This window comes from Mesoplodon densirostris, chromosome 2, assembly GCF_025265405.1.
Source record: "Mesoplodon densirostris isolate mMesDen1 chromosome 2, mMesDen1 primary haplotype, whole genome shotgun sequence".
NCBI lineage: Eukaryota > Metazoa > Chordata > Mammalia > Artiodactyla > Ziphiidae > Mesoplodon > Mesoplodon densirostris.
Window position 1 is genome coordinate 163,588,010 of NC_082662.1, and position 14,138 is coordinate 163,602,147.

The following is a 14,138-nucleotide window of genomic DNA, read 5'->3' on the forward strand; positions in this document are numbered from 1 at the left end:
TCCATATTGTTCTCCATCGTGGCTGTATCAATTTACATTCCCACCAGCAATACATGAGGTTTCTCTTTTCTCCACACCCTCTCCAGCATTTATTGTTTCTAGATTTTTTTGATCATAGCCATTGTAACCTGTGTGAGGTGACACCTCATTGTAGTTTTGATCTGCATTTTTCTAGTGATTAGTGATGTTGAGCATTTTTTCATGTGTTTGTTGGCCATCTGTATGTCTTCTTTGGAGAAATGTCTATTTATGTCTTCTGCCCATTTTTTGATTGAGTTGTTTGTTTGTTTTTTTTTGATATTGAGCTGCATGAGCTGTTTGTATATTTTGGAGATTAATCCTTGGTCAGTTGCTTCGTTGGCAAATATTTTCTCCCATTCTGTGGGTTGTCTTCTAATCTTGTTTATTGTTTCCTTTGCTGTGCAAAAGCTTTTAGGTTTAATTAGGTCCCATTTGTTTATTTTGGTTTTTATTCTCATTACTCTAGGAGGTGGGTCAAAAAGGATCTTGCTGTGATTTATATCATAGAGTGTTCTGCCTATGTTTTCCTCTAAGAGTTTTATAGTGTCTGGCCTTACATTTAGGTCTTTAATCAATTTTGAGTTTATTTTTGTGTGTGGTGTTAAGGAGTGTTCTAATTTCATTCTTTTACATGTGGCTGTCCAGTTTTCCCAGAACCACTTATTGAAGAGGATATCTTTGCTCCATTGTATATTCTGGCCTCCTTTGTCATAGATTAGGTGACCATAAGTGCATGGGTTTATCTCCCAAAGTTTATTTTAAATAAAATAATAAAAATTCCGCTATGTTATAAGGCTGCTCTAGGCTTTTCGTCTCAATATGTCTAGAGACTGTACAAGTATTAGAAATGGATACATGAAGAAAGTGTCACAAATGCATGTTTCTGACCCCCTTCCTACTGAACTCCTGAACTGATTTAAGCAATCAGATATACAATTAGTAGAGTATGTTTAAAAATCACAGTGAAGGGTGAGTTATGGAACAGAGACTGAAAACACAGTATCCATAAGAGAGAAAAATGTTCAGAGATAGTCTGAGGCTTCTTAGAAGGCAGGCAATAGTGTTATTCAAAATATAGAAAACCTCAGTAAATATTGGCAATTATGAGATACCTATTTGTTCTCCATCTGAAAGGCAACAGTTAAAAAGTCTGATAATATCCAGGTGTTTGTGAAGGTTGAGGAAATGGGCACTCTAATATTCACAGGAATGCAGAATGAAGGACAATTGTGCACTACTAAGTTTTAACCTATTCATACTTTTTGGCCTATTATTTTTCATAGCATTTCTAAGTACATACTCACATACATGCAAAAGGATGACCATTTTTGTATTGTTTGAAGTAGAAAAACCCACAATATACCTCAATGTTCATCAACTGAAGAATAGTTAAGTAGATCATAATACATCAACACTCTAAGATATAATCTGTAGTTAAAATAATGAAGCAAATCTATGAAAGTATCTGTTGGGCATACTGTTCAGTGAAAAAATCAAATTGCAGAACCATATGTAAATATGATGTAACTTTAGTAAAGAAAAACTAAGTAACAAAGCTATGTATATCCGTGTGCATGTATATTTGTATGTGTATGTAGCTGTTTGGCAGGACACACATCACACAGACGTGGCTAGGGGTGAGACTGGGGTGGAGAGGATAGTAAAGAAGGACTTCTGCTATGTCTTTAGCATGTTTTACAATGAAAGTACTCAAGAATTACTTGTTATACATTTAAAATAAATGGTGGTTTAAAAATATTCTAGGAAAAAGAGAAATAAGAAGGAAAGTAAGGATGGAAGAATTTATAAGTTTACAAATAACATTGATTGTGGTCCAAAGAGGAGAATCCAGAGAGTCAGCAAAAGCCTGGTTTTGACACACTCATACTGTTTGTGGAAAGCATGAGGCATCTTAATCAATTGAGAAACTCTGCTCTAACTAACATAAAGTCATGTAGGATATTCATTCCTTTCCCAGGATCCCAACCTACTAGTATGATAATACAAAGCAGGCATCTAACACTCTCTAGACCCAAGACTTGGAAAGGAGCACTGCGGAAATGCAGTCTTCAGAAGCAAGTGGCACGATTACTCTGTGACTTACATATTTCTTGGCTTCCCTGGATGCAAAGCTTAGCACTCTGCTGATGATCACCATGGCTCTCTCCTGCATGTACAAATTATCTTCTCTCATCCACACAGCCATTTCCTGTTGAAAACACAAGAACTATCCTAGAACCATGGTGTTTCCATTTCCATAGGTCCCTTTCTTCTGATCACCACCTACACCAAGTCACAAGTTTCCCCATGTCCTCCCAATGGTTTCACACCTATCCTATATTTATTTTAAAAATATGACAATAAGCTGGTACATTACTGTCTAGTATACTTCATCTGCCATATAGCTACACCTGGGTTTTATTTTATTTAATTCCATCCGACAAGTATTTACTAATATCCACTATAACAGTCACTTTGCCAGGCATCATGAAAAGTTTAACAGGAGGCTGTGAGGCTGATTATCATCAGCTGCTTCTCCTTCTCTTTTTCTTTCAAAATACATATTCTCTCTTTTTTTTAAAGTCATAGGATCTGATTTGCAGTTTTAAAAAAGAATCAAATGTTATTTGATCCTGAAATGTCATTTTATCCCAGAATTGCCTCTGTAAATTTACCATCCAGATATTTTCTGACTCATGGTTTAGAGTATATTCCTGGAGCCAGCTCGATGAGAAAGTTCTTGCCAATTTTGATTCATTGCTAAATATGGTCTGTCTTGCTGTAGCTTCTACCTATTTGTTCTAAATCCTCAGATGCAGGGACATATTTACAACCTTGAGGAAGGAAGAAGACTGCATATGCCTTACATGTTAACCACCATTAGTAGACTTCTTAAGACAGATTGTTGGAGTCCTTAGTATTTATGCCAGTGGTTGGCCAAATCTCATCCCCTTCTCTTGCTCCCATTGTGTAAAACTGTTCTGAAGTTTGTTTCCTAGGACAGAAGAGTCTCTAAATCTCAGGGGGCTCAGCCTATTCCTTTTCCAGGAGTGAGGGTCAGCTCTTTTTGAGGATCAGGGGAGTTTCTAGATGTGGTAGGTATAAAAACAAGGTGGTTAAGTAACAGGCTCCCAAGTTAGAGTAGGTCCTCTACTCATTAGATGCACACATAATATTTCTCCTCTCTCTGCTTCCATTTCCTTATCTGCAAGTGAGAGAAATAATTTTAACTTTCTCCTAGGGTTATTTTAAGGATTAAATTAAAAAACCCATATATTAAGTATTCAGCTTAGTGCCTGACATAGAGTAAATCCTCAATAAGCAGCCTAGGGTGGTAGAAAGAGCACACATGGGAAGAGGGTTGTAATAATGGGGTAATAACCAATTTACAGGATTGTGAGGTTAAAATGTTTTAAATGCATGGAAAATATTTGGCTAAAATTAGGCACAAGTTACCTCAGTATATTTTATTATCCCCTGCATTTCTCCTAATCTTCATATATACCAGTTCTGCTTCTTCCCTTGAATGTATTTTATGATTTGCAAATCCCATGATTCTCATGGTACAGTAAGTAAATCTAGTTTCTCAGTATTTTCAGACAGCTTCCTCCTGATGCCATCATGTTAAAAATGCAAAATTAAAGGTCATAAAATGTCCAGATCAGTCTCTTCTCTGCCTGGCACATTAAAAACACAGTGAAATCTTGGATGTGAAAAGTAGAGTTATGGATGGTTATTAGAACTTCCTTTGATACTATGGTGTCCATGAAGATAGGATGCTCATGGGATTCCCTAGCCCAGGGTTGTTATGGAAGAACATGCATATAGATATTATCAAAATATGGCTCATTGTTAGGTGGACCTGAAGGTGGTTTAGGCCAATCATTGTATGCTCTGCTACCCCGTATTGTGTTTACTCTTACATTGCTACATAACCCTTGGCTTCTTAAGTGTCTGTTGCCATTCTCCCAAAATTGGATTCTTAAAATTGTGTCTCTGTAATTCAAATAAAAGGAAGTGATTTTATTTGGGAGACAATGACACATTCTGAAAGGTAAAGAAAATTTTTCAGTTGCCAAATACTTGAAGGAGATGTAAGTATGGCAAATAATAAGTAAAATATAGTATACCCTTTAGATTTTTTTTTTTTTTTTTTTTTTTTTTTTTTGCTGTACGCGGGCCTCTCACTGCTGTGGCCTCTCCCGTTGCGGAGCACAGGCTCCGGACACACAGGCCCCGCGGCCATGGCTCGCGGGCCCAGCCGCTCCGCGGCACGTGGGATCCTCCGGGATCGGGGCACGAACCCGCGTCCCCTGCATCGGCAGGCGGACTCCCAACCACTGCGCCACCAGGGAGGCCCTACCCTTTAGATTTATGACAAGAAAATGAGACTACTTATTTTCCCTTTACCTTTAAGATTTGCAGTTTGTAGAGGTCCTTAGCCACTAAGATCAGAAGAGTGTCCTCAAATATGTTTAAAATAGCTTGGTATAAATTCTGAAAAACAAGAAATATGCACAACCAGCCAGCCAGCCTTAGATAAAATTTTACCAACACCTATAGTTTTGCATCCTGGGGTCCTGAGTTCTCCCCATAAACTGAAGGTAAGAAAGGAGAGAGGTAGCTCTGGAGATGAGACCTCATTCAATACAATATGCCATGAATTGCTTTAATACCTTGCGGGGCAAGTGAACTGTGTAGCTATGCTGAGAAATAAAAACCACAGATGTTGCTGATCTTACTACAGGATTCTTCCTACCTCCGCTTTTCTTAGTTCCTATTTCCTTCTTTGCAGCACTTGCCAGTAAACTTGCTGTTTTTGTCAAACAAATTAACCAAAATCTCTTCACCCATTTGTTCCTATAGATCCTATACAATCTTTTAAATCCCATGGGTTATAGAATTCATAAGGAGTCCAGGGACAGAGATTAGTGCTAGAATATGCTGTTTATCTATTAGATCTAAAAATAATGAAGGGGAAAACAAAGATTACAACATTTGGACAGACTTTCTGTGGGATTGCTGTAGTGCATGATGATATCTCATTATGACTAAAGGAAGCAAGTCTTACCTCCAGGTCCTCTTGGTCATCCTCATTCTTCCCAATTTCTTTCACTTTGTCAAGACTTGGTATAGCAAATGCCATTTTAAAGGACAACTCTACTATCTTCAGTTGAGTTTCATATTGCAATAAGGGATCCACGAAGCTGACAAGAAAAAGGTATAATTATTAAATTGAGGAAAGAACAGATACAACCTAACTTTAGTGGTTTTTTTCTTAGTTTAAGAGACAGTGTACTACAAAATGAGGCCCAACTTTCAGCTTTATATAACATGGGTTTTAAATATTAGTGTAAAAATAACAATGGTGCTTTAAATATAAAGGAATCATATTTTTTGGTAAAAATCATTTGTAATCTGTTATTTAGAGTTCATAATATATTTCTGCATAGACATAATAATGTAAAGGGTGGTTACCTACCCAGCCAAGCCCATAAAGCCATGCTGAGATTTAGGTAGTTGAAATATATTATTGCCACATTTTCTCTAGTCCATGATACTATGTTTCTTACATTTAATGTTTCTGATATTGGGATACATCTTCCAATTTATGGCAAAAGAAACCTTCCCAACAGCAGCTAAAAAGATAAGTTGTGACATAGCTATTGTTCCTTCAATAAGTGTGACCTGGATAACAGTGCCTCCTGATTTTTTTGTGTTAAAAATAATTTTTTTTAAAAAGGATGGTAATATAGTTGGTAAGGTAGGAAATCTTGTGCTGAACTCAGAATCTTTTTCCTCTACTGGAGAAGAAGACCTAAATATCTGATATCTATTGTTTGAAATGGCATTTCTTGGATTATATAAGATAATTTTCAAATCTTGGGAAGATTGATTTGACTTATTCATGGGCTCCAATGGATTTTCAGACTCTGAACAGCTACCTATCAAAAGCTTCCAGTAGTATTTTCAGTTGTAGGTTTCTAGAGATATATGATTTTGTTTAGAAAAATGCAAAATTAATATTTTGATAAAATAGAAAATAGTGTCTTTTAATGTACTTTGAAATCATATTGCCAGCCCTAAAAATGCTAAAATGGTCCATGTCATGAACTAGGATTAGGAAAGTAGTGTGATACTCTGATGCCATTCATAACTGCTGATGGACTAAAGAATCTTCACATTTTAAGTGTGAAGAAGGTTGAGAGTCAGATATTGGTGATACTAAAGAAAGTCCAATGTAAATATATAGGTCAACATCGGCAATTATCAGCAAGTATACATTATTTTTTGGGCTACATGTAATTGGTTTTCAAAAGAACAAGTATTAAATTACTAATGTGTTTTACAAAAAAATGACATCTTAGAAATAAGAATGGCAGTGTAAAGCCTTTCTTATATTCCAAGATATATAACCAGGTGGTATAGAAAGAAACTTGAGAAGAAAGAATAAGCATCCCTCACAAATTACTGTATGCTTTTGTTAAATTTTTTAGTGAAATGTTTTTTTTCAGATATTAGAGAAGTGAGAAGTAGAGGTAAGCCAAATGTGCTAAAATATTTCTTGAAAATGTTTTATTTCTTCCTATTATGAAGCAATAAGTATTATGTAAGATCAGTAAGCAAAATTTTTACAAGTATAATTTCAAGAATCACAATTGAATAAAGGAAAGTAGATGCCTCCTAATAAAAGCATGGGAAAATTATATTAAACATGATCAGAAATAAATCAGGAGGGCTATATTAATATGATACAAGTCTAATACAAATGAAAGAGTATTAAGAGAGATATACGCAATTATTATAAAATAATAAAAGACATAGTTATTAATACAAAAGCTCTCAAACCACATAGAAACAAAATTGAAAAATTATTAAACAGAATTATTAAAATATATAATAATTTTATGAAAAATTATTAAATTATTAAAGGTATAAGGAGAAATAGACACACAGATATAGGAGATGATTAAGCATTCAATTATTAGTATATGGTAGATAAAAATAAAAATTCTGCAAAAGGAGAGACCTTTAATATAATTAATAAGGAGGTATAAATTGTATTAATTGAGATAACAAGGATTATCTTTTCAGATAATCATGGAATGCTGACAAATATTTACCATATACTTAGCCATAGAAAGTTTCAAAATATAAAAGGATATATATTTTGTTCTCTAATCACAATGAGAAGTCTATTTTAAAAATTAGAAAATTCAAAGTACTTAAATACTGTCAAGATTTTTTTCTTATTTAAAATGAGGGAAAAACAATAAACTAAACATATAATTTAAGATTTTAAAAGGACTAAAAATACAACCAAAGACATGAAGGACATAAACAAAATAAATACATTATAAAAAAAAGGAAAAGGAGAAATAATAGTATAATGGCAAGTTAAAAAAAAGATTTAAAAGATAAGAAAGCATAGGAGACTACTACAAGCAACTATACGCCAATAAAATGGACAACCTAGAAGAAATGGACAAATTCTTAGAAAGGTACAACCTTCCAAGACTGAACCAGGAAGAAATAGAAAATATGAATAGACCAAGCACAAGTCCAGGACCAGATGGATTCACAGGCAAATTCTATCAAATATTTAGAGAAGAGTTAACACCTATCCTTCTGAAACTCTTCCAAAAAATTACAGAGGAAAGAACACTCCCAAGCTCATTCTATGACACCATCATCACGCTGACACCAAAACCAGATAAAGATATCACAAAAAAGAAAATGACAAGCCAATATCACTGATGAACATAGATAGATGCAAAAATCCTCAACAAAATACTAGCATACTGAATCCAACAACACATTAAAAGGATCACACACCATGATCAAGTAAGTGGGATTTATCCCAGGGATGCAAGGATTCTTCAATATTTGCAAATCAATCAGTGTGAGACACGACATCAATAAATTGAAGAATAAAAATGATATAATATCTCAATAGGTGCAGAAAAAGTTTTTGACAAAATTCAACACCCACTTATGATAAAAACTCTCCAGAAAGTGAGCATAGAGGGAACCTACCTCAACATAATAAAGGCCATATATGACAAACACACAGCAAACATCATTCTCAATAGTGAAACACTGAAAGCATTTCTTCTAAGATCAGGAACAAGACAAGGATGTCACTGTCACCACTATTATTCAACATAGTTTTGGAAGTCCTAGCCATGGCAATCAGAGAAGAAAAAGAAATAAAAGGAATCCAAATTGGAAAAGAAGAAGTAAAACTGTCACTGTTTGCAGATGACATTGATACTATACATAGAAAACCCTAAAGATGTTACCAGAAAACTACTAGAGCTCATCAAGGAATCTGGGAAAGTTGCAGGAGACAAAATTAATGCACAGAAATCTCTTGCATTCCTATGCACTAATAATGAAAGATCAGAAAGAGAAATCAAGGAAATAATCCCATTTACTATCACATCAAAAAGAATAAAATACCTAGGAATAAACCTACCTAAGGAGGTAAAAGACCTGTACTCAGAAAACTATAAGATACTAATGAAAGAAATCAAAGATGACACAAACAGATGGAGAGATATAACATGTTCTCAGATTGGGAGAAACAATATTGTGAAAATTACTACACTACCCAAAGCAATCTACAGATTCAGTGCAATCCTTATCAAATTACCAATGGCATTTTTTCACAGAATTAGAACAAAACATTTTACAATTTGTATGGAAACATAAAGACCACAAAAGCCAAAGCAATCCTGAGAAAGAAGAACGGAGCTGGAGGAATCAGGCTCCATGACTTCAGACTATACTACAAAGCTACAGTCATCAAAGCAGTATGATAACTGGCACAAAACAGAAATATAGATCAATGGAACAGGATAGAAAGTCCAGAGATAAAACCAAGCACCCATGGTCACCTAATCTATGACAAAGGGGGCAAGAATATACAATGGAGAAAAGACAGTTTCTTCAATAAGTTGTCCTGGGAAAACTGGACAGCTCCATGTAAAAGAATGAAATTAGAATACTCCCTAACACCACACACAAAAATAAACTCAAAATGGATTAAAGACCTAAATGTAAGGCTGGATACTATAAAACTCTTAGGGGAAAACATAGAAAACTCTTTGACATAAATCATAGCAAGATCTTTTTCAATGTACCTCCTAGAGTAATGAAAATAAAAACAAAAATAAACAAATGGGACCTAATTAAACATAGCTTTTCCACAGCAAAGGAAACCATAAACAAAATGAAAAGACAACCCTCATAAAGGGAGAAAATATTGGCAAATGAAGCAACTGACATGGGATTAATCTCCAAAATATACAAACATCTAATGCAGCTCAATATCAGAAAAACAAACAACCCAATCAAAAAAATAGGCAGAAGATCTAAATAGACATCTCTCCAAAGAAGACACACAGATGTCTAAAAAGCACATGAAAAGCTGCTCAACATCACTAATTATTAGAGAAATGCAAATCAAAACTCCAATAAAGTATCACCTCACACCAATCAGAATGGCCATCATCAAAAAACCTAGAAACAGTATATGCTGGAGAGGTTGTGGGGAAAAGGGAACCCTCCTACACTGTTGGTAGGAATGTAAATTGATACAGCAACTATGGAGAACAGTGTGGACGTTCCTTAAAAAACTAAAAATAGAGCTACCATGTGATCCAGCAATCCCACCCCTGGGCATATATCTGGAGAAAAACATGGTTCAAAAGGATATATGCACCCCAATGTTCATTGCAGCACTATTTACAATAGCCAGGACATGGAAGCAACCTGAATGTCCATTGACAGATGAATGGATAAAGAAGGTGTGATATGTATATACAATGGAATATTACTCAGCCATAAAAAAGAATGAAATAATGCCATTTGCAGTGACATCAATGGACCTAGAGATTGTCATACTGAGTGAAGTAAGTCAGACAAAGAGAGACAAATATCATGTGATATTGTTTATATGTGGAATCTAAAAAAAGTGTACAAATGAACTTATGTACAAAACAGAAATAGAGTTACAGATGTAGAGAACAAACTTATGGTTACCGAGGGGTAGGGGGGAAGGGATACATTGGGAGATTGGGATTGACAGTTACACACTACTATATATAAAATAGATAACTAATAAGGACCTACTGTATAGCACAGGGAACTCTACTCAATAATCTTTAATGGCCTATATGGGAAAAGAATCTAAAAAAGAGTAGATATATGTATAACTGATTCACTTTACTGTACACCTGAAACTAACACAACATTGTAAATCAGCTATACTCCAATAACAGCAACAAAAAAAGGACAAGCAAAAGAGTAAGCAGAAACTAAATAATAATTAATAAAGACTAAATTAGTCAAAAAAAGAAGTAAGCTATTATATGAGTTTAACAGTAACAAATAAAATTTATTTATATTATTAAATTATACAGGTATATATGAAGGTATAACACATGTAAATCTTTATGTACCAAATTATACTTGGTCAAAATATGAAAAGCAAAATCTATAACAAATTTTAAAGAATAAAGGAAAAACTATTATGTGGGAGATTTTTAAGACATTTAAGTAGACCAAAAAATTAAATTAAAATATGGAGAAGGGGATTCTAATCCAGGGTCTGCCTTTCCATGAACCCTGTAAAATAATATAATACAGTATGCCAAATTTTATTTATATGGATCTATGTATACATGTATGAGTCTCTTCTGGGCGACTAGCCTTTGACAAAACACTTATTAATAAGTGCAGTTCTTCTGGAAAACAAGTGGACACAATCAAAAGCTCTAAGAAGGTTCATCTCATCTGCATTACTTTGGGTTCAGGGGAAGCAGATGCCAAAACAGGATTAGAAGTACAAGAGATTTCCAAGAGAAGGAGGGGAGGAGGAATAGGGTAGGAAGAGTCTTGGACCGCAGCAAGTTCCAAGGAGGGTTCAGCTTGGCTGATGGCGATCCCTCAAGCTGAAGTCACCCATTTGAGTTATTTGTCCTACCATTCTGGGTCATTGGTGAGATCAGCCTACAGGAGGTGACACCTCACTTGCTGGTAAATCTATACAGGCAGCAGCTGAAGCTGTTGACCAGTGAGGATTCCCCCACAGCAGGGTATTTTCATGGCTGCCTGTCACCTAAATCAGGAACCTCACTTTCAGAATGGTATCTCAAGGAAGTAATTCAGAGCAGATACAATCTTTTACGTACCAGAATGATTATCATAATGTTGGTAAAATATAATATAATTTAGAAAATGTCAAAATTTGGGAATATTCCATTGCCATTAAAATGAAAATATGATTTTACAGAGAAATTAAAAATTAAGACAAAGCAAAAATGAAAAGTAGTATAGAAAATTGAATGTGCAACCTGCTTATGATTCTGCAGTAGTTAGATGATCTGCCTATTCATGCAATACAGAGAGATTTAAAAGAACGTGAGAAAGAAAGAACTAATAGTTGCTGAATTAGGGTGGTGGAATTTGGAGTAACTTTTTATTTCTCATATTTTTGATATGTATTTATTACATTTTTAAAAAGGTATTCAATCAGTGATATGAGAGCATTAAAGCTTATTATACCTGGAGTTCATGGCCAGGATCATGGCTTGATTACTTAACAGGCCTGCGTATGCATCCCATAGGCTGTCAGCTGTTTGTGCCTGTAAGTACCAGGAGAGAGAAAAGAATCAGTGATGACAGACCTGTGGGGCTCATGACATCATGTGTAATTCTGTCTTTTACAGAAACCAAAGGGACCAAATTGGACTTGAAATATAAGCCCAAGGGTTTATAGAAGTGTTCAGACCAGACAAACTGTAATTTAAACCTATGCGTGATACTAAATGCTGGCATTTTACAGCCAACCACTGCGCTTATATAATTATCATTTCCAGACAAAAATTTATTAGGAATGCTCTTTACCAGGTGCCCTCCTATACACCACTCTAACCATTAAGTGCAATCTGCTCAGTGTGGAGTCTTATCTATAAACATACCAGCAAGGTGATTTAAATCAGGTCTTACTGAAAAATGTCCAAACTCACAGTACTATAGAATGGGAACCATGTACAGGTCAATGTATAGCTGTCTAATATAACTATTTAAATTTATAAATGATAATACATGGGATTCCATTAAGAATCTCCACTTCTTTATTCAAGAAGTTGGAGAACTGGAGAAGACCTAATAGAATAGCACCTCTTTTCTTCTGCGCATCCCACTCTTGTTCATGCAAACCTCTGTTGCAATGTCACTTTCTTGTATCAGGCCTATTAATGCTGTTTATAGAAATTCTCAGCCTCTATTTCTGAAATAGCTCCAAGTTCTCTTTTAGGTACTGCTGTATAATAATGGTATTTCAAAGGGAATTTATTCCTCTAGTGCATGGCAAATGACTGCCCCTGAATACTTCACACATTAAATAAAAAGCACTTCTCTGTTTGCTAAGTGCTGCTTTGCTGACTCCAGCATTGAGTGCCCTGTGGGTTCTATGTTCTGCCTCTGTGGAGTGTAAGAGCAATCTTGATGGATAGAGCTATATGCCTGTCTATTAAGATCGTGTTGTGGACTGCATGTTTGAATTTTGAGAAATGTCGATGTTGAAACTCTAACCTCCAATGTGATGATATTAGGAAGTGGGGCCTTTGGGAGGTGATTATGTTTAGATGAGGTCATGAGGGATAACCCCTATGATGGGATTAGAGCCTTTATAAGAAGAGACATAAGAGAGATTGCTTTCAATTTCTCTCTCCACCATGTGAGGATGCAAGGAAAGGATGGCTGTCTGAAACCCAGGAAGAAGAATCTCACCAGATACTGAATCTACTATTCTTTGATCTTGGACTTCCCAGCATCCAGAACTGAGAAATAAATTTCTGTTGTTTAAGACACCCATTCTCTGGTACCATGGTAAACCAGCCCAAACAGATGAGAGAGTCAGAGAAACTTCCTGATTGGGGATCTGAATTAAAAAATGGCATCTCCCCACTAGGGATAAGCATCCTGCCATGACCTTCCTGGGAGTCACCACACTGATCATTGTCTAACACCTCTTCTCTGGGCTGTGCTCAGACTGAGTGGTTCAGAGGACTTATTCTCCTTTCTCTAAAATATTTATATTCATATCTAGCATTGATTCCTAACGATACCAAACATGATTTTACTTAACCTTGAGAGAATAATTCTTTGCTATGTTATTTATTAACATACTGCACATTATTATTACTTAGAGAGCATGGAATCTTCTATATGGCAGACAACTCTCACTGTAACATGGAAGAATAATGGTGATTGGTCTATTTCGGAAAGACATTTTTGTCCTTGTCACCACTTTCATTTAATTTGGCCAGAAATCTACTAGTTGTGTTTCTCTAGGCAGTGACTAACTGAACATTTTGTTTGATATAAGCAATGATCCTTTGGCAGTATTGTTTCAATGGGAACTTTTCTTATAGAATATGTTCTAACTGGGCTTGAGTCCTTAGAAATTAATTTGTAACACTTTAAATTTAAAGCACTGATTCTCAACATTGGCAGTACATTAAGGGGTTAAAAAATATTGATTTTGATTCCTGGGCCACACCTCCAGAGATTTGGATTTAATAGGTCTGTATTCAAGACCAAGCATCAACATTAAAAAAAAAAAAGCCTTCCAGAAAATTTTGATGTACAGCCAGAATTGAGAAGCCGTTTTTATGCCTGTAGCTTGCTTGTACAGTAATAATCGTCATTAGGTTAATCTTTAATAACATGGAACTCTGCTTCCCCTCTGTTAGCTAGGATTTCTCCTTTTCATGGAGCCAAATTTGTTACAACTCCATCACCAGTTTATTGTTCTGCCCATATTACTTTAGCATCACATCTTTTGTTGATTCACTGATTTACAGCAATATCCCTCCCTTGTTATAAGCATGCTTTCACCTGTGCCGTATATACTGCTAATGTTTATCTAATTCCAAAAGCCAGTGCACACATTGATAAGTAGTAAGGATTGTCTAACATGTACAGACTGATTCTCCAGTGGTGTCGGTATAGGGAGTTATAGGATTTAGCCAGGAATTTCACCTGCTTTTCCCAATTAGGCTTTTTGTTACTGTTTCAAATATATAACATGCTCACCAGTGTTC

At 35.3% G+C, this 14,138-nt stretch overlaps 1 protein-coding gene across 1 annotated transcript in view; it reads right to left on the reverse strand.

Annotated features, from left to right (window-relative positions):
• The window catches only part of MROH9 (maestro heat like repeat family member 9), a 92,800-nt gene that overhangs the window by 60,653 nt on the left and 18,009 nt on the right, over positions 1-14,138 (reverse strand). The window contains exons 3-6 of the mRNA XM_060078641.1: positions 11,593-11,672; positions 5,093-5,228; positions 4,432-4,518; positions 2,126-2,230 (exon numbers count right to left, since the gene is read on the reverse strand). Coding sequence (XP_059934624.1) covers positions 2,126-2,230; positions 4,432-4,518; positions 5,093-5,228; positions 11,593-11,672 — 408 coding nt within the window. The remainder of the gene's footprint in view (positions 1-2,125; positions 2,231-4,431; positions 4,519-5,092; positions 5,229-11,592; positions 11,673-14,138) is intronic.